This window comes from Meles meles, chromosome 1, assembly GCF_922984935.1.
Source record: "Meles meles chromosome 1, mMelMel3.1 paternal haplotype, whole genome shotgun sequence".
In the NCBI taxonomy this organism is placed as follows: domain Eukaryota; kingdom Metazoa; phylum Chordata; class Mammalia; order Carnivora; family Mustelidae; genus Meles; species Meles meles.
The window spans coordinates 200,148,943-200,171,683 of NC_060066.1; the positions used below are offsets into that span (position 1 = coordinate 200,148,943).

The 22,741-nt window shown below is 50.5% G+C and overlaps 1 protein-coding gene across 1 annotated transcript; it reads left to right on the top strand.

Annotated features, from left to right (window-relative positions):
- Nucleotides 1-464: 464 nt before the first annotated feature.
- On the top strand, nucleotides 465-18,995 carry HTR1D (5-hydroxytryptamine receptor 1D). Its single transcript, XM_046016470.1, has 2 exons — nucleotides 465-585; nucleotides 16,687-18,995. The coding sequence occupies exon 2, from the start codon at nucleotides 17,390-17,392 to the stop codon at nucleotides 18,521-18,523; it is 1,134 nt and encodes a 377-aa protein (XP_045872426.1). The 5' UTR covers nucleotides 465-585; nucleotides 16,687-17,389; the 3' UTR covers nucleotides 18,524-18,995.
- Nucleotides 18,996-22,741: the final 3,746 nt, after the last annotated feature.

Sequence of the window (22,741 nt, forward strand, 5' to 3'; positions counted from 1 at the left end):
CCGAGGCGGGCACGGAAGGACGAAACAGGAGGCTCGGCTCTCAGCTCTGGGCTCTGGGCGTGGCCGGCCTCGCCCCCGCCCCCCCCACCCCCACTGCGGACCCAGCCCCCGCCCCCCCCCCAGCCGCTCTTCTACAGGTGCGGCGCGGGGAGCCGGGAGCGGGGCTGGGGCGGCGGCAGCGGCTCGGAGCTCCCCGCGGGGCCGGGGCCGGGGCCGGGGCCGGGGCCGGGGCCGGGGCCGGGGCCGGAGGGGGCCGAGCGAGCCTGCGGGCCGCGGGCGGGGGGTCGAGATGGGGAGCGAGGCTCGCGGGGGAGGAGCTGGGGGAGGGGAGCGAGGAGGAGCAGCGTGCGCGGGAAGGGGAGCGCGGAGCTGGAGCCGCAGGGCGCGGGCCGGGGCGGAGGGAGGCGGGGATCGCGAAGGCGCTGGCCGGGCAGAGCCCCTGGGGCGGTAGGGCGGGCGGCGTCCGGACTCGGCGGGGGTCGCGGCGGAGATGCGGCGGCCGCCCGCGGAGAGACACGGCGCTGCTCGAGGAAGCAGGACCCGGGCGGGGGAGCGCGGGGTCCGCACCTGCGTGGCCCGGAGCGGGTAAGCTCTCGGAGCCGAGTGCCGCCCGGGGTGGGCGCGCCGGGACCCTTGCGGCTGGGAGTCCGGCCGCGGCGGCCGTCCCGAGGGCGCTGGGGCGGGGAGGGGGCGCCACGGCTTGGGGCCTCGGTGACCTGCGCGGCCCCCTTCTCGGTGCCTTCGGACGGGAAGCGCGCGCGCGCAGGACAGAGGGTCCCGGAGGACCTCTCCGACCCGCGGGGAGCGTCCGTGGGGGGCGCCGTCCCGGAGCCCCGGGACGGAGTGGGGGCCGAGGCAGCGCCCGGAGACGGCTGCGGGATCCCAGGAGCGCATTCGGGGCACCCCCGTGCGGGGGCGACATCTGGCCGGGCGGGGGGCGCGCCTGGGTCGGGGGCTGTGACGCCCCCACGTGGCCCCGGCGGCGGAGGGAAGCGGGGCGCTGCCCCCTGTCGGCCAGTCGGGGTGCGGCGCAGCGCGGGGCCGACCCTTTGCCGAGGGGAGTTGAAAGGGCGTCCAGTGTGGAGCCTCGGTTTCCAGACCCGAAGCCCGGCGGGCCCGGACTTGCTTTGTGACCTTAGGCAGGTCACTGCATCGTTTCGAACTTCAGTTTGCGCGTCTATCAGAAGGAGGGGATACTTCTCCCACCCTGCACGATCCGTGGGAATAAAGGAACTGCTGTAAGGATGCCTTTTTTAAAACTGTAAAGTTCTGTATAAATCCTAGCTAATCACGGAATGTCAGAACTGGAAGGGCACTAGAAATCTGCTTTGCTGCAGATGGGGAGAATGGAGATTCAGACTCGCCCAAGGTCGCATTCCTTGTAAGAGGATCTAAGACTTAGCCCCCTGCCTCACTGTTGAAGTTCAACAGTTCAGCGCAGGTGCTCTCCATCAGACTGACTGCATTAGCAAACCGGGCTTGGCTATTTACTAGCTGCCTGACCTTGGGAAAGCCCTTTACCTCTCTGAGCCATGGTTTTCTCCCATGTGAAATGGGTTAAGAATGCTGCCTTGCAGGCTTGCTTGTGCAAATCCAATGTGGTCATTGCTCAGCACAGCGCCTGGGCACTCAACAACTCAGCCATTAGCGGAAATCATTGCTCTGATTAGTGGGAGTCATCTCTCAATCTCTTCCTTGGAATTAGCCTCCAGTGTTTTCTGATTGAGCACATGTCTCTCCTCTGGACTGCACAGCCACTGGTCAGGGGCTTAGCCTTCCTCACAGAGACCTGGAGGGACTCTTTACCGACAGCAGCAAGCAAGGCAGCTTGGACAGCTGAACCTTCTCCAGCCTTTGGTCCTGTCCAGCAGGTGGGGAGAAATGGGTGGTCTTTACTCTGGAGGCATCCTGGAAGCCAGGATCTAGCCACCGCCTGGAAGGGAGGGGCTGGCCAGCGGGACCTGACTGGTAGGGCTTAGGGCTTCCTCTCCTCCCCCATGGTACCTAGTAACAGGCCCAGAAATACAAGGGTGCTTCTCAGAGTTTGTCAGATGCATGGCGGATAATGAGGGTGAACGGACAGGGTCATCCCTTCTCTCCTAGGCTGCAGATGCATGACAGTTCTTGGTGAAGTGATGTGACTCTGAGCGAAAATACATTCTCAGAGCTGGGAGTTCCCGGGACCTGAGAGGTCCCTCTCATTGTGGATGGTTAGGGGTCTGAGGCGCACGCAGAAGGGCAGGGGTCTGCCAAGGTCACCGGTGTCCTCCAGCAAGCCGAATTCTACGGACATCGTTCAGTCTTGAACTTTCTCTCTGAGTAGCAGATGACACGGCTGACCCCTCCTTTCCTCTGGACACACTTCTGGCTCCTGCGATGTGGCACTGTCATATTTTCCCTTCTTCATCTCTTCTTTTTGCAGGTTTATCCTTCTTTCTACAGCCATTAGCTGCTCTACTCCCCCAGGCCCTCTGCTCTGCTCATACTAGACACTCTCTCTGGGTGTCTTACCCACCCCCGCTGGCTTTAGTTACCACCTCTGTGCATGTGACTCATACAGATTTGTCCCTAGCACAGATCTCTCCTCAGGCTATAGACCTATCGAGGTATTGTCAGCCCCGCATTGTTCTAGACGCTGGGGATATAGCGATGGGCTCGTCTGAAGGCAAGTTTTGGCAGGGGGTAGGGGCGAGAGAAGCAGAGAGGGGCAGAAAATATCAGATTGGGTGAGGTGCTAAAAGGAGCATCGAGCAGGATGATAGGCTAGAGAATGAGAGATACTCGATTATACTGGTCGGTCAGAGCTTTGCCAAGGAGGTGATTTTTTTTTTAAGATTTTATTTATTTATTTGATAGAGATTACAAGTAGGCAGAGAGAGAGGAAGGGAAGCAGGCTCCCTGCTGAGCAGAGAGCCCGATGCGGGGCTCAATCCCAGGACCCTGAGATCATGATCCGAGCCGAAGGCAGAGGCTTTAACCCACTGAGCCACCCAGGCGGCCCAAGGAGGTGATATTTAAGTGTGGGGTGGGCAGCTGGTAAGAGACGAAGTCAGAGAGGTGGGCATCCTGGGCAGCAGGCAGTGTAGGGCCTTGTGGGCAGTGCTGAGGATTTTGGATTTTGTTCTGACATGGGAGCCACTGGAGAGTTTCAAACTGGAGAGTGCAAATGCTATTATCTCTTCAGGGCTCACTGGAGCCTTACAAAGGAGTTCTTCTATACTGATTGCCATCCTACTGTGTCGTGGTCACTGGTGGGCGGTGGGAATAGGCAGCTAGCTCTTCAAAGAGCTTCCAGGCATGGGCAGGGAGAGGCACAAACAGACCTGGAGTCCAGAGAGGGCTTCAAGGAGGAAGGTTTAGCATCTGGTTCACCAGAAAAGGCTTCCTGGAGTAAGTGGCTTTTTTTTTTTTTTTTTAAGATTTCATTTATTTATTTGACGGAGAGATCACAAGTAAGCAGAGAGGCAGGCAGAAAGAGAGGGGGAAGCAGTCTCCCGGCTGAGCAGAGAGCCTGATATGGGGCTTGATCCCAGGACCCTGAGATCATGACCTGAGCTGAAGGCAGTGGCTTAACCCACTGAGCCACCCAGGTGACCCAGGAATAAGTGGCTTTCAATAAGGACTTCAAAGCAGAAGGCAGATGACATCAGGTATGCATGAAGGGGAGTGGAAAGATTGTTTTTTCAGGCAGAGGGGAGTCAGCCTGAACCGGGACATGAATGCCCCACAGTGTGTGGGGAAGTCAGGGGAGAGGAGACAAGACTTGTAGGGAATTAGAGGTCAGGCTAGGGAGGAAGTCTGAGCTGTTCAGAGCAAGACCCTGGGTCTGCCCATGTATGTGCTGTGTGACCTTGAGCAGATTGCATAACCTTTCTGAGCCTCAACCTGCTCAGACATAAAAGATTAATAACTGGGTAATTGCTTGGGAAGAGAGGGGTGGGGGAGGATGCCGAGTGCTGCGCATAGGTGAATGGGAACGGGATTGTGCCTGCCAAGGAGGAAATAGGAGAGGCTGGTGTGGATGAGGAAGATGATGGCTGTATCGAGTTTGGGACTTCCCAAACTCCCATGTGGTGAAACGAGTGGACAAGTTTCAGCAAAGAGGTGACAGTTGAATTCAATCCTGGGAGTGAAGTTGCCTTTGGGTGGGTGGATGAGGGGTCCCCCTCACAGAGGGCACTGGGCTTCATGACACATGTATACCACTCCCCCCCCCCCTGCAGAAATCAAGTCCAACAGGGAGACAGGTAACCAGCAAATGAGCCCACTGCGGTGGGGAGAGGGGAGTAACCAGTTCCATCTCTTGGGTCCAGAGAAACCTCCAGAGAAGGTGGATCTGGAGCTGAGAAGAAGGGTATTTCAGGTAGAGGGAATAGCCTGTGTAAAAGCTCAGAGGAGTGAGAGAACCACAGTGTTTTTGCAGAAGGAGGCCCGAGTCATGCTGGAGGTGGGGTCTTCTGCTGAGTGCACAGGAAGAGGAGCGGGAAGGGCTGTGCGACCTCTGGACAGGTCAGCAACGGGAAGTGAAGAAGGATTCAGGGCGCATGAAGGGAAAAGTTCTCCAAGGAGTCTTCCATGTGTGGAATAGCTGTCATCGGCCCCAACTCCTCTCCCCTGGCTGACTGCCTTTGTCCTCTAGCACTCCATTTCAGGGCTACTTTCTGAAGGGGCCTCAGGGTCACAGCAGGTCATCTGTCTCTCCTACATTCCCAGGGCTCCCTTCATGCTCCGATGTCATCCTCAATGATGTCTGTGGACCCAGGTTCCGGGAGCATTTCCCCGGGGCTGCCGGAAGTCTTCCGGGAACAGGGTCCACGTGTGCATTGCTTAAGTCAACACATGGTGAGGCTTTAAGTGAGCCGCTGTGGAATGGACAAGGAAACAGGCTCAGAGAGGTCGAGAAACTTGCCCAGAGTCACAGAGCTAGTAAATGGCAGAGCGGGGAAGTAAATTCAGTCTATCTGATTCTAAAGCTTGTGCTTGTAACACAGGATTATGGCTCCCAGCAGGGCGAGCAGATGGTGGGGAGCAGGTTTGGATCCCATAAGCGCTAACAAATCCAGTGTTTCATTTCTAGGAAATGAATTCCTATTGTTCATACCTTGTTTATCCAGTCTGGAGAAGACAGCATCTCGCTTGTCCTGAAAGTGGTTTATTCACTCCATCAGCTCAAGTGCTGTCTGGGGACCCAGACGTGCAGCACGGGGGTTGGGGGGGGGGTGGTAAGCTCCAGGAGTGAGCTCCAGGACCTGGGGATGCAGCCCTAGAGGCTTCCGGCAAAGTGTGGTCTGCCCCTCCAGTCTGCTCTGAGAATCACTCCCCTCATATGGTAACCCAGACAGAGGTGACTGGGAGATTGGAAAATGTCAAAAATATATGGTGTGAGTTGGGCACGAGAGCCTCTGGATACTTCTGTCCTTAGTCTTAAGTTCCTGCTGCAAATGCGAGGCAACAGAAGGAGCACTGTTGGGAATCTGAACACTTGGTCTCTGCCTGTAACTCGCTGTGTGCCCTTAGGCAAGTTTCCTGCCCTCCCTGGGCCTCTCTGTCAGCACCACGAGGGAGATGGACTAAAGGATTCCTGAGTCTTTCCTGCTTTGACACTCAGATCTTCTTATATCCTGCCGCTGACTTTGCTGTTATCTCCCCCACGGTTCATTGTGGTGCATGGAGCAGCCCCGCATTTACCTGGCAGCTTGTCTGCAATGCCGAATCTCAGGTCCTGCTCCCGTCCCATGGAATCAGCACCTGCGCGTTTCCTGAGATCCCTAGGTAGCCCGTGGGTTCATTCCAGTGTGAGATGGGCTGCGGTGAGAGGCTGTTTCTGTCCTCACTCTGGGCTGTGCTGTAAAGGCAGGCGGAGGATGGCGTGCATGCTTCCCCGGGGTCAGGGCCCATTCAGGTGCGAGTGGTGGAGCTTGGCATCCAACACGTTCCCAGCAAAGAGTCTGTGAGTATGTGCAGGCTTGCGCGGGCTATTTGTGCAGTGGAGGACGGAGTGGTACAGACTCACCTTTCCTAAGCGGTGGAGCAGGGAGGCGAGCAAGCTGGATTCCTATTCTAGATCTGCAGGGCCTCAGCAAGCCATTTCTCCGAGCTGCAGTTCTCTGCCCCGGGCTATGGGAATAACACCAGTAAGACTGACTTCAGAGGGTGGGATCAGCCTTAAAGCAGTGGATAAAGGAGACGTGCTGAGAACAGTGCCTGGCGCACGGGGAGCTCGGGGAGCTCGTAATAGCGCCAGCGGTTACTTTGCTGCTCCTGCTGTTCCGGCCCGCACGCTAGCAGCGCGGCAGACCGTCCCAGCCCCGCCCCTGGATTGAGGGAGTTCCCTGAGGACAGAGTCCCAAAATGACCCCTAGGGGGCGATATCACCCCCGTTGAGAACCCCTGGTTGGAGAGCACCACTATGCGATAGAAACAGGAATTAAGCCACAAAGGTAATTTTAGATTTAGAAAATTTAGAGGTAGCGGTGTTAAAAGGAGAAGGAGAAGAAAGAAGAAAAAGAAGAAGGGGGAGGGGCAGAAGGAGGAGGAGAAAGAAGAAGAAAGAAGAAAGTGAAATGAATTTCACTTATGTTTTATTTACTCAATATGTCCAAAATATCAACTAACTGATAGAAAAAATTATTAGTGAGATATTTTACATTCTTTTTGAAACTCTTTGAACCTCGGTGCGTTTTACACTCCAGCCCATCTCAGTGGCCACGTGTGGCCAGCAGTAATAGCTATCCTAGAGTTTTTCAGCACTGGCTCTCATTCCCAGCTGTGTCTCATATTACCCACATGACCTTGGGCTAGTCATTTCACCTCTCTGGACCTCAGTTTTTCCATCTGTAAAGTGGGGGTACTAAGTCTGTCTCCAAGCTGTAGTATGAGAGGCAGAAGGCGAGAGTTTAAAACCCCTTTGCCCGCTTTCCCATAAGCATGGGAGGAAATCGGGTGAGTTGTCAACCGCAATGCCTTTGTGCAAGGCTTAGTCATTCAAGGTGGTCCCTTCCCTACTGAACACTGGTCATAACTCAGTGCAAAGCTGTAAGTAGGAAGGTGTTGCCTTCTCAGACTTCCCTAGCTGTTGTAAAGGTCTGGAAAACAGGCTTCACCTGTCTCGGATTTTTTTTTTTTTTTAAGATTTTAATTATTAGAGAGAAAGCATAAGCAGAGGGGAAGGGCAAGGGGAGAGGGAGAGGCGGGCTCCCCAGCTGAGCAAGGAGCCCCAGTCAGGGCTCGATCTCAGGATCATGACCAGAGCTGAAGGCAGATGCTTAACCAACTGAGCCACCCAGGCACCCCAAACCCTTGCATTTTCAAGATGGAGACACTGAGGCACAGAGCAGGAACTGACTTATCTGAGGCCACAGAGTTTATGGCAGAACGAAGCAAAGATCAGGGCTTCCTACTCTCAGGCCAAGCTCTGTTCTCAGCGCCCCTTCCTCTTGCTCTGAGCCAGGTATCTGGGCTCTAGGGGTTAAGTAAACCATGGTCCCTGCACTCAAGGTCCAGTGACAGAGGCAGTCCAGCAGGTAAGAGCTATGGTGTAGGAGTCCAGAAGCGGGGTATCTAACCCAAGCTGGGCTGGGGGGAGAAAGTTAGGGAAGGCTTCCTGGGGTGATGCCAAAGCTTAGCCCTGAAGCATGACTGGATTAGGCAACCAGAGGGCTGAGCAGGGGATACCTTCCCGGCAGAGGACCCAACGGGGATGGAGGTTTGGAGCAGAAAGCAGCACTGGGGCTCAAGCAGCAGGGTGCTGGCAGGAAGACTAGCAGATCTGCTGGGTCAGGAGATGATGCTGGAAATGTAAATAAAGACCAGGTCGTGAAGGTCTCTTAGACCAAGCTGGGGCTGAATCCCAGGTGCCTTGGGAGCCCCTGGAGGACTGTAAAGAACTGACATGGCCAGACTTTTAGTTAAAAGGAAGATTCCTGGTGTACCTTGGTGGCTCAGTCCATTAAACATCTGCCTTGGGCTCAGGTCATGATCTTAGGGTGCTGGAATGGAGTCCTGGGTCGGGCTCCCTGCTCAGTGGGGAGTCTGCTTCTCCTTATCCCTGTGCCCCTCCCTACTGTTCATGCTCTCTCACTCTCTTTCTCTCTCTCAAATAAATAACATGTAAAAAATAAAAAATTAAAGGAAAATTCTGGGTGTGATGTGGTAAGAGAATGAAGATGGGGTAGGAGTGGCAGCAGAGAGCCCATTTAGGCCAGAGGAGATGCAGCCTGAAACAGAGCTAGAAGGGAGAGTAGAGTCAACGCACAGTTAGGTTTATGCAGTAGAACTGACAGAATTTAGTAATTCAGCAAATGATGGGACTATATCAGCTATTGCCATATAACAAACCACCCCCAAACTCAGTGGATTAAGAAGACATTTATTCCTACGAGTCCTGCATCTGGAGACTGGCTGATTTAATCTGAAATTGGCTGGGCATTTCTGCTGGTTTAGCGGGGTTCACACAGGCATCTGCTGGTCCTCTGAGAGCCTCTGTCCTAGGCTGACTCTGCCTGGGGGGCAGTTGGCTGGAGTGGCTCTCTGCTCCATGTGTCTTTGCCTCCTCTAGGGACCGGTAGGCTCACCCCCACATGTGCTCATGGCAGTGGCAGAGTGTAAGCAGAAACATGCACAGCCTCTTGAGAACTAAATTTGGAACTGGCTCACTGTCCCTTCTGCCTCACTCTGTTGACCACAGCTAGTTCACACTGAACCCAGACTTGAGGGACAAGGCGATCTCCCCCTCCTTTGACGGGTGCTGTTGGAGGCAGCATGAGATAGTAGAAGCCCGGAGCTGAGCTGAGAAGGGTGGGAGACGGCACTGTGTGATCTTAGACAAGACATCTGCCTCTCTGGGCATCAGCAATCCCAGCCGATCGGGTTGGATTGCATCATTTAACGTGTTCCTTCTAAATCAGGTTTGCCAGGGAGGGGCTGTTCATTATAACTAACCATGGAGCGTTTACTATATGGCTGGGCTTTCTGTTCAACTCACTCAAACATAACAGCACTTTGAGGTTGGTATTGTTATTGTCCACACTTTCTTTTTTTAAAGATTGTATTTTATTTTATTTTTTTTAGAGGTTTTATTTATTTGAGAGAGAGAGTATACGAGCAGGGAAAGGGGCAGAAGGACAAGCAGACTCCCCACTGAGCAGGGAGTCCTACAGGAGGCTTGATCCCAGGATGCTGAGATCAGGACCTGAGCCAAAATCAGATGCTTAACCGGCTCAGCCATCCAGGCACCCCAGATTTTATTTTTTTTAAGATTTTATTTATTTATTTGACAGACGGAGATCACAAGCAGGCAGAGAGGCAGGCAGAGAGAGAAGAAGGGAAGCAGGCTCCCTGCTGAGCAGAGAGCCCAACATGGGGCTTGATCCCAGGACCCTGAGTTCATGACCTGAGCCTAAGGCAGAGGTTTTAACCCACTGAGCCACTCAGACGCCCTCCAGATTTTATTTTTAGGCAGTCTCTATACCCAGTGTGGGGCTTGAACTCACAACCCTGAGATCAAGAGTTTCACATTCAACTGAGTGACTCAGCCAAGCACCCCCACCCCTGTTTTCCATACGAAGAAACAGCGCAGAGAGGTGAAGGGACAAGCCCCGGGGCTTGCATCAGTGTAGGTCAGTTTTGCCTGTTCTTGATCTTCATGTTTGAATTACACGTGCTGTGTCATAATGCGCAGCTTCTTGGGCTCAACATGACGCCTGTTCCTTCTATGTGGTTGTGCGTAGCAAGGAGCTGGGGTTCCTTCTCGCTGGTGTGGAACATTCTACTGCGTGAGTCTGCCGCAGCTCATTTCTGCGTTCTATGACAGGTGTCTGTTGGATAGTTTTCAGTCTGTGGCTGTTAAACCGTGCCTGTGTGAACGATCCTTGCACAAGTGGTTTGGTGAACATACGTGCGGGTTTTTGTTGGTTATATGGCTGCGCGTAGAAGGTTTTGGTCAGAGGTTTGGCTCTTTTTAACTTTCTACATTTTCCAGATTTAATAATTAGAGAAACAGGTGAAGGATAGACTTGCTTGTGAAACTAATTAGAAGTCAGCTCTTGGGCTCAGATACAGACAGACAGACACACCCATGTTAACCCTTTTCCAGTTTTCTCCATATATATTACTTCACACTCACAACACCCCCAGAGGGGTAAACTTGATGCCCTGATTTTACAGAGGAGGAAACTGAGGCTGAGGGAGGTCCCATGCCCTGGAGAGGAGAGGGCCATAGCTGTGGATCCACTTTGTAAAATATAAAGCATTCCTCAGATTTGTGGAGAATGATTTCCCCATCCAGGGCTCCCTCGGCCATACCACACGGCTTCTAGAGAAATAACAGGCACGGATTTTTCTGGGGGGCGGAAGTGTCGCGGATTTATCCTACTGTAACAAATCTTTATCACAGAGCCCAGGGTTTTTTCCTTCCAAAAGGATGAGACTGGCTTCTGAGGATACATTAAACCCATATATCCTCTTGGTTTCTGGCAAGGTTTTATGACTGTTAAAATAAAGATCCTTCAGAAAGGGGAGGTGACTGATCTTTCTGCAAACAGAATGAGCCCTGTGTAGGGAGCCCTTGTTAAAAGGGCTACAAAGAGCCCCTGCTGTGGGCCAGGCTCTCATCCTTCCCACTGAACCCACAGAGCAGTTCTGGGAGAAAGGTGCTATTACCCCAATTTACAGACAGAAGAAGAAAAGCCCAGGAGGTGAAATGACTTGCGGCCACCCCACAGTTGGGACTGTTTGGGGGAAAAGGAACTCAGTCTTATTACCACTTCCCAGGGTCCGTTGGACTGTTTCTCAGTCCATTTAAACTGACTCCACCGAGAAAAGCAGGAGCCCATATCAGTGAGGATTCCTAGGTACAGAGGTTGCTCATGGACATCCAGGAATAGGAAGGAGTGCCATTGGATCTGGAAGGTTCCTTCCTCTTCCTCTCTTGGGACAGGGAGTTTCCCCTGTCTCTCTGCTCTTTTCTCTGTATACTCCCTTCTCCTGCCTTTCTCTGCCGACCTGTTTTCTTATGTACCTATGGCTTTTCTGCTGCCCCCAAACCTGCCCTGACCTTGGTCTTGGCCATGGCCAGATTTCAGCCTCGGGGTCCTTGACTTGCAGGTTGCACCTCCTCCGTCGTCAGTCCACCCAGCTGCTCACAGTCTCCTTGCTGAATTCCCGGGAGAGAATCTGGTTGGCTCACTTGGGGTCATGTGTCCGCTAGTCCAATCAGCTATGCTCAGAAGCGGATTGTGCAACAAGCAGAGATTGACACCCTGCTTTTTCCCTCCCTCTCGCTGGAGAGATGCTAGAGTTGAGAGTGTATGGTGTGGCTGGGGTCTGTGTGGTCTAGACTCTGCAGGGAGACTCCACTGGGCTGAGGGGAGTCCTCGCTGCTGCCGTGGTGGTTCCTGGGGGCGCGTTCGACAAGGGAGAAGCTCTCTGGTATGGATGGTAGTTCTGACAGTGGCAGACATGACTCACTAAAATAGACAGGGGTGGCTTGTCGGACAGTAGACAGAGGAGACCTCATTGCCTGCAGACCTGAATTTGGTTGGACACATCATAGAGAAACCAGAGAAGTCATCATTTACTCTGTCAGGTCTTTGGATCCATGATCTTACCGGTTCTCCCCAAGCTTCCGTGAGGTCCGGATTATCAGCTCCGATCATGGAGGCAGTGCACGCCCAGAGAGCTTGCATGACTTGCCCAACGGCCATAGCAAGAAAGTGGAACAACAGGAATTGGAACCTGATCCTACCTCACTTAAAATGTATACTTTGAGGGGCTCCTGGCTGGCTCAGTCGGTTAAGTGTCTGGCTCTTGATTTTGGCTCAGGTCATGATCTCAGGGTCCTGGGGGCTCAGCCACCCAGGCACCCACATATGTGATCTTATTGGAAGTACGAAACATCCTTTGGGGCAGAATACCCATGCTTATATTTCCATTTTACCAAGGAAAAAACTAAGGGTCCAAGAGAAGTCGTGACTTATCCTTAGTTACCTGCTGGTCCGTGGCAGAGCTGGGACCAGAACCCAGATCTTCTGGATTCAAATGTATCAACAGGTATTACTGCATCAAAATGTGTCCGTGTCATTGCTGGTAGTATGGTTCTTTTTTTTCTAATGTACAAAATTGATTGTCTAAGAGAAATAATTACAAATATATCATTCCCTATAAAAAAAAAAAGTATATATTATACGGGCGCCTGGGTGGCTCAGTGGGTTAAGGCCTCTGCCTTCAGCTCAGGTCATGATTTCCGGGTCCTGGGATCGAGCCCCAAATCGGGCTTTGCTCAGCGGGGAGCCTGCTTCCTCCTCTCTCTCCCTGCCTGCCTCTCTGCCTACTTGTGATCTTTGTCTGTCAAATAAATTTTTTTAAAAAGTATATATTATTACATACATACAGTTCAAAGAATAATCATCAACATCCACATACCTACCACCACCTTAAAAAACCCCTGCACAATCTCATTCCTGCCTTCTTTCCCCTCCAGGGGAGACCACAATCCTGGATTTTATAGTTAACATTTCCTTGCTTTTCCTTATGGCTTCATCAATATATATTTATGTCTCTAAACACTTTGTTTCTCCCTGCGTGTTTGCGACTTTGGCACTCGGTGTTGCTTGTGAAAAGCACCCACTTGAACACAGCTTTGGTTTATTGAGGTTGACTTCTCCGTGGGGCCCTGGCACAGGGATACACCACATTCTACCACTCTCCTGTGGATGGATGTGTGGGTGGTTTCTAGTTGTTTCTAGTCCATGCCACTGTGACCATTCTTGTTCCTCTCTGCTGATGAACACAAAGAAGAGCCTCCCTGTGATCCACACCTGGGAGCAAAATTACTGGGCCATGAGGTAATCATCGCATCTTCAGCTTTATGAGATAATATCAGAGTGTTCGCTAACGAGATTCCTCCTCTTTCCACTCTGCTAGTGGTAGGTGACAATTCCCGTTGGTCCACACCCTTACGGGGTGACGTGGCAGGATCAGATTTAAAACATCTTCCTTGTCGGCTGGTTGAATTTGCTATCTCACTGTTGTTTTCATTTGTATTTTTTTTTTGTTGTTTTATTATCTGAAGTGTGATAGGAGAGGCAGCTGCTTATAGAGCTACGGTTCTAATCACCAAAGGTAGCAGGATTGTGGGAAAATTCCCCAACTTTGTTGAGGGTGGGGAAGGACAGCAGGCAGGAGAGGAAGGAGACAGCTTCAGAATCATGTGGCTTCCCTCAAAATTCCAGCCCAGCCTTCCTGACCAAGGCAAGCTACCTTGTCCTTCCCAAGATGTCACCCACCAGCCTCCCAGGCCTCTCTGAGCCCACGCCTTTCACTGAGTGAAGTCATTGGAATGCCTGGAACCCAAGGGACGGCCACATGGATGGGTTTGTGAGGCAAATGCACAGCCCTCCATAAGAATTGACTGCACCTGGTCTGTCTGGAAGGAAGAACGTTCCAAACAGTCCAACCCAACTTCACATTTTCCATGTGAGCCAAAGTGGGAGGAAAATTCAGCCAGAGGTGGAGCATGGAGTGAGAGGGTCAGAGAGGGCATCATTTTCACCTATCCCTGTGAGGCCCCAAACCAGTTTCACTCCTAGAAGCACATGTGCCTTAAGGCTTTTCTTCCAGGCAGTGTGGAGAAGAATGGAAATCTCGAGAATGACTCCAGACCCAGTTTTTCCACTTCCAGCTGGGTGACCTTGGGCAGGTGACATCACCTCTCTGCTCACTTATAAGGTGGGGCCATAATGCCCATGTCACTGTGGGCGACTCTTGGCCCCAGGGCTAGCTCAGTGCCGGCAACATAGCAGGAGCTTTATAAAAGACATCATCATGATAATAATAATAGTATCTTTTCAACTTTGGGAATGTTCTTGAGCAGGCTAAGATTAAGATTGGTTTTCTGGGGGTGCCTGGGTGGCTCAGTCACTTAGGTGTCTGACTCTTGATCTCAGCTCAGGACACAATCTCAGGGTTATGAGCTCAAGATCTGCATTGAGCTCCATGCTGGGGTCAAGTCTACATTAAAAAAAAAAAAACTAGGGGCACCTGGGTGGCTCAGTGGGTTAAGCCGCTGCCTTCGGCTCAGGTCATGATCTCAGGGTCCTGGGATCGAGCCCCACATTGGGTTCTCTACTCAGCAGGGAGCCTGCATCCCCCTCTCTCTCTGCCTGCCTCTCTACTTGTGATCTCTCTCTCTCTCTCTCTCTCTGTCAAATAAATAAATAAAACCTTAAAAAAAAAAAACCAACAGATTTGTTTTCTTTTTTTTTTTCCTTAAATTTTAAAGATTTTATTTATTTATTTGACGGGGAGATCACAAGCAGGCAGAGAGGCAGGCAGAGAGAAAGGGGGAAGCAGGCTCCCTGCTGAGCAGAGAGCCTGATGAGGGGCTGGATCCCAGGATCCTGAGATCATGACTTGAGCTGAAGGCGGAGGCTTAACCCATTGAGTCATCCAGGCGCCCCAGATTTGTTTTCTTAAATTGAGAATGTTCTCCCACCTCTAGGAAGATATATGTTTTTAAAGATTTTATTTATTTATTTGAGAGAGGGAGACAGAGAAAGAGCCTGAGCAGGAGGAAGGGAAGAGGAAGAGGCAGGCTCCCCGCTGAGCAGGGAGCCGAGGTGGGGCTCTATCCCAAGACTCTTGGATCATGACCTGAGCTGAAGGCAGATGCCTAACTGACTGAACCACCCAGGTGCCCCAGGAAGATATATTTTTTAAAGCTGAAGTTCCCACAGTTTGAGGACTGGAAGAGAAACTATTGCATTGCTGTAGTTTAGTTTCTTAATGGTTTAAAAATCAGTCAATCAACAGACACAGGCTGAACTTTCCCAACAAGTCCCTGAGCCTCTCTGCTGAGTCAGATGGTAATGAGACTTGACATCGCTCAGTGTTTACTGGGTTTCAGAAGCCGGCCTTGCTAGGAGCGATGGAAGCTGTCGAGGCAGGCAGGGTGGCTGTTTTGAAGACGAAATCTGAGACTCAGAAAGGGGTAAGGGACTTGCCCAAGGTCATACAGGAGGGTGGCGAGAGAAGAGGGATTGGAGCCCAGATTGTCCTGCCCAAGCCAAGCTCTCCCCTGCACCCAGCTGCCTCCCACCTCTGGTGCCAGCCCCCTCCTGAGCCTTCTCTGCTACCCCGCCTCTGTTCTCTGTGCTCCAGACAGCTGGGCTCTTTCCCAGGCCTTGCACTTGCTGACCTCTGGCCCTTTGCTCTTGCCTTTCCAGCCACCAGAAACGCCATCCTTCCTGACCTTGACTATTGAAATCTTCTTAATGTAGCCACCCATTGGAGCTATATACAGCCCTTAAGAATGATGTTATGGGAATGACTGATGGAACAAAGTTCAAAATATATTAAGTTGCAAAACATACAAACTATGAAACAAATTCATATATAATCATAATCACATGTTTAAAGTGTGTATATATAAATCTGCCTGGCCAGCTCCATCCCAGGGGGCTACCAGTAGGCCCCACAGTCTTCAGCTGGGGTCGTGCCAGAGATGGTCCTTACACAGAGTGCCATCTGCTTTATCTAACCCCGATCATCTGTACCAGAAGCTCCAAGCTCCAAGAAACCTTCGGCTTGCCCGTGTCCCAAATACTGAAACCCAGATTCAAGCACATAGAAGAGAAAACAAGTCTTTAAGGGTTTTTTGTGACAACATTGCCAGTTTCCATTTAGAAAGCTGAATATAGGGGTACCTGGGTGGCTCAGTCGTTGGGCATCTGCCTTTGTCATCGGTCCTGGTTCCAGGGTCCTGGGATCGAGCCCCAGCATCGGGCTCCCTGCTCTCTGCTCTCCCTGCTTCTCCCTCTCCCACTCCGCCTGCTTGTGTTCCCTTTCTCTGTGTGTCTTTCTCTGTCAAACAAATAAATGGAATCTTAAAAAAAAGATTAGTTTAAAAAAAAAAGCTGAATATATTTTCTGGAGTTGAACTTTCACCATGAAAAATGCTCATTGTTTTAATTTCTTCAACTAACTTCTCTGCTAACCGAACGGTGTTTTTGTTTTTTGTCTTTGTGTTTATTTTAAGAATCATGCATGCCCCCTCTAGGAAATTTGAAAAAAATTTTAGGAATAGAAGAAAGGGGGCCGCTTCTGTGGCTCAGTGTGAGGGAGCATCTGCCTTCAGCTCAGGTCATGATCTCAGAGTCCTGGGATCGAGCCCCACGTGAGGCTCCCTGCTCAGTGGAGAGCTCCTTCTCCCTCTGCCTGCTTCTCCACCTGCTTGTGCGTGCTCTCTCTCACTCTCTCTCTCACTCTCGCCCTATCTCAAATAAATACATAAAATTAAAAATAAATAATCGAAGAAAGGTCTCTAGGGAGAAATACAATGTAAAAATTTGGTATCTTTCCTGGTGACTCTTTTTTTCTGTGCACGGAGTTATTTTGTTTAGTTTTCGTTGTTGTTGAGCAAATAGAATGATGGTTTCTGATTCATAATTTACAAAGCTGATTTCATTATTTATAACAGGCCTGTGATGCTTCCAGAGGCTCTGCCCCCACTGGGAATTGTGGGGGGTGGGACTTGTTGCTCTCCCCTGTGTTCTCCTGACACTTTTGACAATGCTAGTTTCACTGTGTCACTGCTAGCACTAAGCAGTATGCTTTTAAACTTAAGAGTTCATCTCAAGGGTCTCAATTGTCCTTCTAGAACCTAACTCTTGCCTTCTTTTCTTTTTTAAGTCCCAGAGTTCTGGACGTGTGCCCTTCTCGATGAATCGTCGGTGATCGGTTTGTTTTGCCTTCTCTAAGGTCATGCTACTTCAAGTCTTGGGAACCAAAATGTTTTGTCTGTTGGGGCTCAAAGTGATCAGTGGGACAGGAACCAAAGTTAATTGCCTCATGATGTGTTAAGATGAACTTAGGAGAATGGTGAGCTGTTGACCGGACTACTTCTGAGAATCTGCTGGTACTTCTTTGTGTCTCTGGTTTTAAAAGCTCCCCAGAGGCAACCTGAAACCCAGACTCTTCTCAGAATAGGATGGGGGAAATTCCAAAGTTCTCATTAAACACATTTATCCCTCAAGCTTTGGAAGGAGCCCAAATGCCAAAAGTGAGAATCCCAAAGCACTGTCCACATTAGTGTGAGCTCCTGATAAATGTCTCACAAAGTCAGCATGTGTCCTCTGGGCTTGAAGAGTTGCTGGGCCAAGTTCCAGAATAGTGAGACGTCTTGGGATTTATCCGGCTTAGGAAAGACCTTTAATTACCAGCTGTCACCTCACTGTTCTTCAAATAGTCAAGTCTTGAGGTCTTTTCACTGTGGGCCATACTGATGGAGAGCCCCCACCAACGTGAAGCAGAAGGATGACCTTGTCCCGTAGGCAAGACAACTGTGAAGGGAGCTGTGTGTGTCCAAGTCCGAGAGAAGAGAGAGCCACCTAGAATGTCCCCGCCAAATCAGTCCCTGGAAGGCCTTCTCCGGGAGGCCGCCAATAGATCCCTGAATGCTACAGAAACCCCAGAGCCTTGGGGTCCAGGGACACTTCGGGCCCTCAAGATCTCCCTTGCTCTGCTCCTTTCCATCATCACAGTGGCCACAGCCCTCTCCAACGCCTTTGTTCTCACCACCATCTTCCTCACCAAGAAGCTCCATACCCCAGCCAACTATCTCATCGGCTCCCTGGCCATGACTGACCTCTTAGTCTCCATCCTGGTCATGCCCATCAGCATCGCCTACACCACCACTCGCACCTGGAGTTTTGGCCAAATCCTGTGTGACATCTGGCTGTCTTCCGACATCACGTGCTGCACGGCCTCCATCCTGCATCTCTGTGTCATTGCTCTGGACAGGTACTGGGCCATCACGGATGCCCTGGAGTACAGTAAACGCCGCACAGCGGGCCGGGCGGCCGCCATGATCGCCACTGTCTGGGTCATCTCCATCTGCATCTCCATCCCGCCACTCTTCTGGCGGCAGGCCAAAGCTCACGAAGAGATGTTGGACTGCCTGGTGAACACGTCTCAGATCTCCTACACCATCTACTCCACCTGTGGGGCCTTCTACATCCCATCTGTGCTGCTCATCATCCTCTATGGCCGCATCTACATGGCCGCCCGGAACCGCATCCTGAACCCGCCTTCGCTCTACGGGAAGCGCTTCACCACCGCCCAACTCATCACCGGCTCTGCGGGGTCCTCACTCTGCTCCCTCAGCCCCAGCCTCCACGAGGGGCACACCCACACAGCCGGCTCCGCTCTCTTCTTCAACCACGTGAAAATCAAGCTGGCTGATAGTGTCCTGGAGCGCAAGAGGATCTCCGCCGCTCGAGAAAGGAAAGCCACGAAGACGCTGGGGATCATCCTGGGGGCCTTTATCATCTGCTGGCTACCCTTCTTTGTTGCATCTCTGGTCCTCCCCATCTGCCGGGACTCCTGCTGGCTCCACCCAGCCGTCTTCGACTTCTTCACCTGGCTTGGCTATCTCAACTCCCTCATCAATCCCATAATATACACTGTGTTTAACAAGGAGTTTCGGCAAGCGTTTCAGAAAATTGTCCATTTCCGGAAAACCTTCTAGTCTTATTTGAGGGTGACTCTTGTTATCTGTTGTGTCCTGTAACCCACTGGAATTGTCTTATTTTTCCTGAGATTTGGGTCCATCCTGATATGTTGGGTTTGGGTTCGACCAATAGAATTGTCCAGCGTTCTTCTTCCTGTTGTCTTCTTGACTTCTGTGCCACCCAAAACGGGGCAGCTTTGTGAAGGGTGACAAGACTGAAGATTCCATTTAGCATATTTTCATGGCTCATCCATGTTGGGAGAAATGTGATCCCTAGGATTCCCCATTGATTCAATTCAGACGGGAAGCTGTCTGACTCTACAGAGAAACCCTAGGTTCAAATGGGAGGCTTTCTGGTCTACGTAAGTTTTGTATGGAGCTCAGAGGAGGAGAGTATATGAGGTTATGACCTGAGCTGAAAGAGAATTGGCGTCAGGGTGGAGGGGTCTCCATACAATGAGGTACCTTGATTAGAAAACAACAGGCGGGGTGCTTGGGTGGCTCAGTGGGTTAAAGCCTCTGTCTTCGGCTCAGGTCATGATCCCAGGATCCTGGGATGGAGCCCTGAGTCGGGCTCTCTGCTCAGCAGGGAGCCTGCTTCCTCCTCTCTCTTTGCCTGCCTCTCTGCCTACTTGTGATCTCTGTCTGTCAAATAAATAAATAAAATCTTAAAAAAAAAAAAAAAAAAGGACAGGAAGATCAGCTACCCCTCCCCTACTTCCTTCCCCAGGAGTTGCACCGCCTTAATGTTCTAAAGTTAAAACCCACAGTCACCCTCAAAGACGTAGATTGACAGGCTTTGGACCCACCAAGCTTTGAGTGGGACACCATTCTGAATTTTGTTTCATGACTTTTTTTTTGAATTTTTTTTTTTATATCCTGTTCTCATCAGAGATCTTAAGATGCTGAGTCTTATCAAATAAAAAGCATGAGATGTCATGGTCAGTGAGGTCTTTGGGTAATTTCCACCCCCCCGTCCCCAGATGAACCTTTCAATCCACTTCAGTCTCCACCATTTACTGAGCACCCACCAGAGGCCTGGCCCTGTACCAGCGTGCTGGCATCTCCTCTCTCACTGGAGCCTCATCATAACAATGAACGCCAGTCTCATGATGATTAAAGTTGAGCACCTGTTGCTTAAGTTCAAATTCAGTTACTACCAAATTCTAGCTGGGTGGCCTGGGGCAAGTTTTTGAAGACCTCCTTGCCTCACTCTCTTCAGCTGTAAAATGGGGATAATAATAGGTATGTTATTGTATAAAAGCAATACAATGCTTTGTATTGTCTCGCAGTGTTTGTGGGGTGCCTACAATGTTCCTTGTGCACATTTAGTTGTTGACTCTTTATCCCCAATTTATAGATGCAGTAGAGAAATGTGCCTGTTGTTAGGGAAGATTTCATAAACAGGGGACAGACTCCCAAGAGCTGAACCTTTGTGGCATGGGAGGCTAAGGAAGGGGAGATGGGATGAGGCCTCTTGGGGGAGATGGAGCAGAGCAGAGGAAGGTAGGTGAGGTCACACCAGCTGGAAGAAAGAGCAGGCACAGAGACGGGGAGGTCTGGAATGCTCAGTGGGGAGTCTCTGGGCGCAGAGAGAAGAATGAAAGCCAGGAATATGGGATATCAGGAAGGGAGGGAAAAGAGGGATACCAAAATGGGGAGTGGGCAGGGGCCCACAGAGAGGTCTTGTGTTGACCTTGAGGTTCCTGCTGGACATTTCACAGAGTGCTCTCTGGACCACCTGCTTTAGATCCAGCAAGCTTTAACATTGGATTCCTGGTCCCCACCTCAGATCCATTAAATCAGATCTTCGACAGTGAGGCCCAGGAATCTGCATTTTTAAAAAGATTTTATTTATTTATTTGACAGGCAGAGATCACAAGTAGGCAGGGAGGCAGGCGGTGGGGGGGGAAGCAGGCTCCCTGCTGAGCAGAGAGCCCGATGCGGGGCTCGATCCCAGGACCCTGGGATCATGACCTGAGCTGAAGGCAGAGGCTTTAACACACCGAGCCACCCAGGCGCCCCATGGAATCTGCATTTTAAATAAGCCTCCCTCTGACTTCTTGCAATAGATTATTTCTATCTCTCTAAAGTTTGGGAACCTCTATGTTAGTGTCTTGCTCCCCCTGTGAGGTGCCTCCCTGAGCCCAGAGACACCTCTCAGCATGCTCATTGCTCTCCCCTCCACCTGGCATGCCCTTTCCTACCTTCCTACTGTACTCTCTTTCCCATCTCCTCCATCTTAATTTGGGCCATATTCCTGATCCGGGAAACATTAGGAATTCAGAGACAGGACGGGAAACTGTCAGTGGTTAGCTCAGTGGACATAGGCTTTGAAGTCAGAAATAGCCAGAATTGAATCCTAGTTCTGCCATTTATCAGCTGTGTGACGTAGGACAAGTTGCCTATCCTCTTTGTGCTCCAATTTCTTCATCTGTTAAATGGGGTTGTCAGTATCTAAGCCATAGGCTTTTATGGGGATTCAATGAGGTGGTAATTATAAAATGCTTTCCGCAGCGTCTGCCACATAAGTGCTCAGTAAAATGTCCTCTGTTACTGTTTGAGAGCTTTGAGCCAATTACAAAGGGAGCTCAAAAGTCACCTCCTCAGAGGACTTCCTTGACCATGTAGAACAAAAGTCGATAAACCTTCTAAAAGATGGCTTTAGGGATGCCTGAGTGGCTCAGTCAGTTCAACCTCTGCCTTCACCTCAAGTCATGATCCCAGGGTCCTGGGATGGAGTCCCGCATTAGGCTCCTTGCTCAGTGGGGAGCCTGATTCTCCCTCTGCCTGCTGCTCCCCCTGTTTGTGCTCTCTCTCTTTCTGACAAATAAATAAATAAAATCTTTAAAAAGAAAACATGGCTTTATTGGGACGTAAGTCATACACCAAATAATTCACCCACTGAAAGTATACAATTCAGTGCCTTTTAGTATAACCATCACCACAGAGTTGTATAACCATCACCACAATCAATTCATCACCCCAAAAGAAACCCTACACCCTTAGCCAACACTCACCAGCCTCGCTGAACCTAGACATCACAGATCTATTGTCTGTCTCTATAGACTGCCTATTCCGGACGTGTCACACAAACGGAATCAAACAAACTACTCTTTTGTGGCTGGCTTCTTTCATTTAGCATAATGTTTTCACAGCTCATCCATATGATTTATTTTAGATTGTATTTATTTATTTGAGAGAGAGAAAACACAAGCCAGGGAGGTAGTCAAGCAGAGGGAGAAGCAGACTCCCCACTGATCGGGGAGCCTGATGAAGGACTCAATCCCAGGACCCTGAGATCATGACCTGAGCTGCAGGCAGATTCTTAACTGACTGAGCTGCCCAGGTGCCCCCACAGCTCAACCATATTAGAGAATGTACCCTATTATATTTCTATTGCCTAATATTTAGTTGTATGTCTAAACCCCATTTTACTTATTCACTCATCCATCAATGGACACAGTCCCCTTTTTCCCATTATAAATAATGCTGCTGTGAATGTTGTACAAATTTCTGTGTGGACACATGTTTTTATTTCTGTTGGACACACACCCAGGGATGGGATTGTTGGGTCATACAGTAACTCTGTTTACCCTCTGAGGAACTGCCAGACTGTTGTCCAAAATGGCTGCTCCATTTTACGTTCCAATTAGCAGTGCATGAGGGCTCCAATGGGTCTACATCCTCACTGGTTTTTGATGATGTTCCTCATTGGATTTCGATGATAGCCATTCTAGTGGGTGTGAAGTGGTATCTCATCGGGAAAGCAGACTGTTTTTTAGGGGCTGGATAGTATTTTCATCTTTGTAGATTCTATCATCTGTTATGATTACTCATCTCTGGTCATTGTGGCACAAAAGCAACCATAGACAATATGTAAATAAATGAGCTTGGCTCTATTCCAATAAAATTTTATTTACTAAAATAGATGCCAGCTTGGGTGGCTCAGTCGATTGGGTATCTGCCTTCTGCTCAGGTCATTATGCCAGGGTTCTGGGATCAAGCCCCCGTGTAGGGCTCTCTGCTTGGTGGAGAGCCCGCTTCTCCCTCCCCCTCTGCTGCTTTCCCTGCTTGTGTTCTCTCTCTGCTGTCTCTCCTCTGTCAAGTAAATAAAAAATAAAAATCTTTTAAAAATTAAAAAAAAAAAAAAAAGCAAATACCTCTCCCTGTTTCTACCTAGTCATTCTCTATCCCCTTTCCTGGCTTTTTTTTTTTTTTTTTTTTACTGTACTT

What these genes read in the sequence shown, in the direction of transcription:
- HTR1D (XM_046016470.1), top strand. Translation starts at nt 17,390, where the DNA reads ATGTCCCCGCCAAATCAGTCCCTGGAAGGCCTTCTCCGGGAGGCCGCC.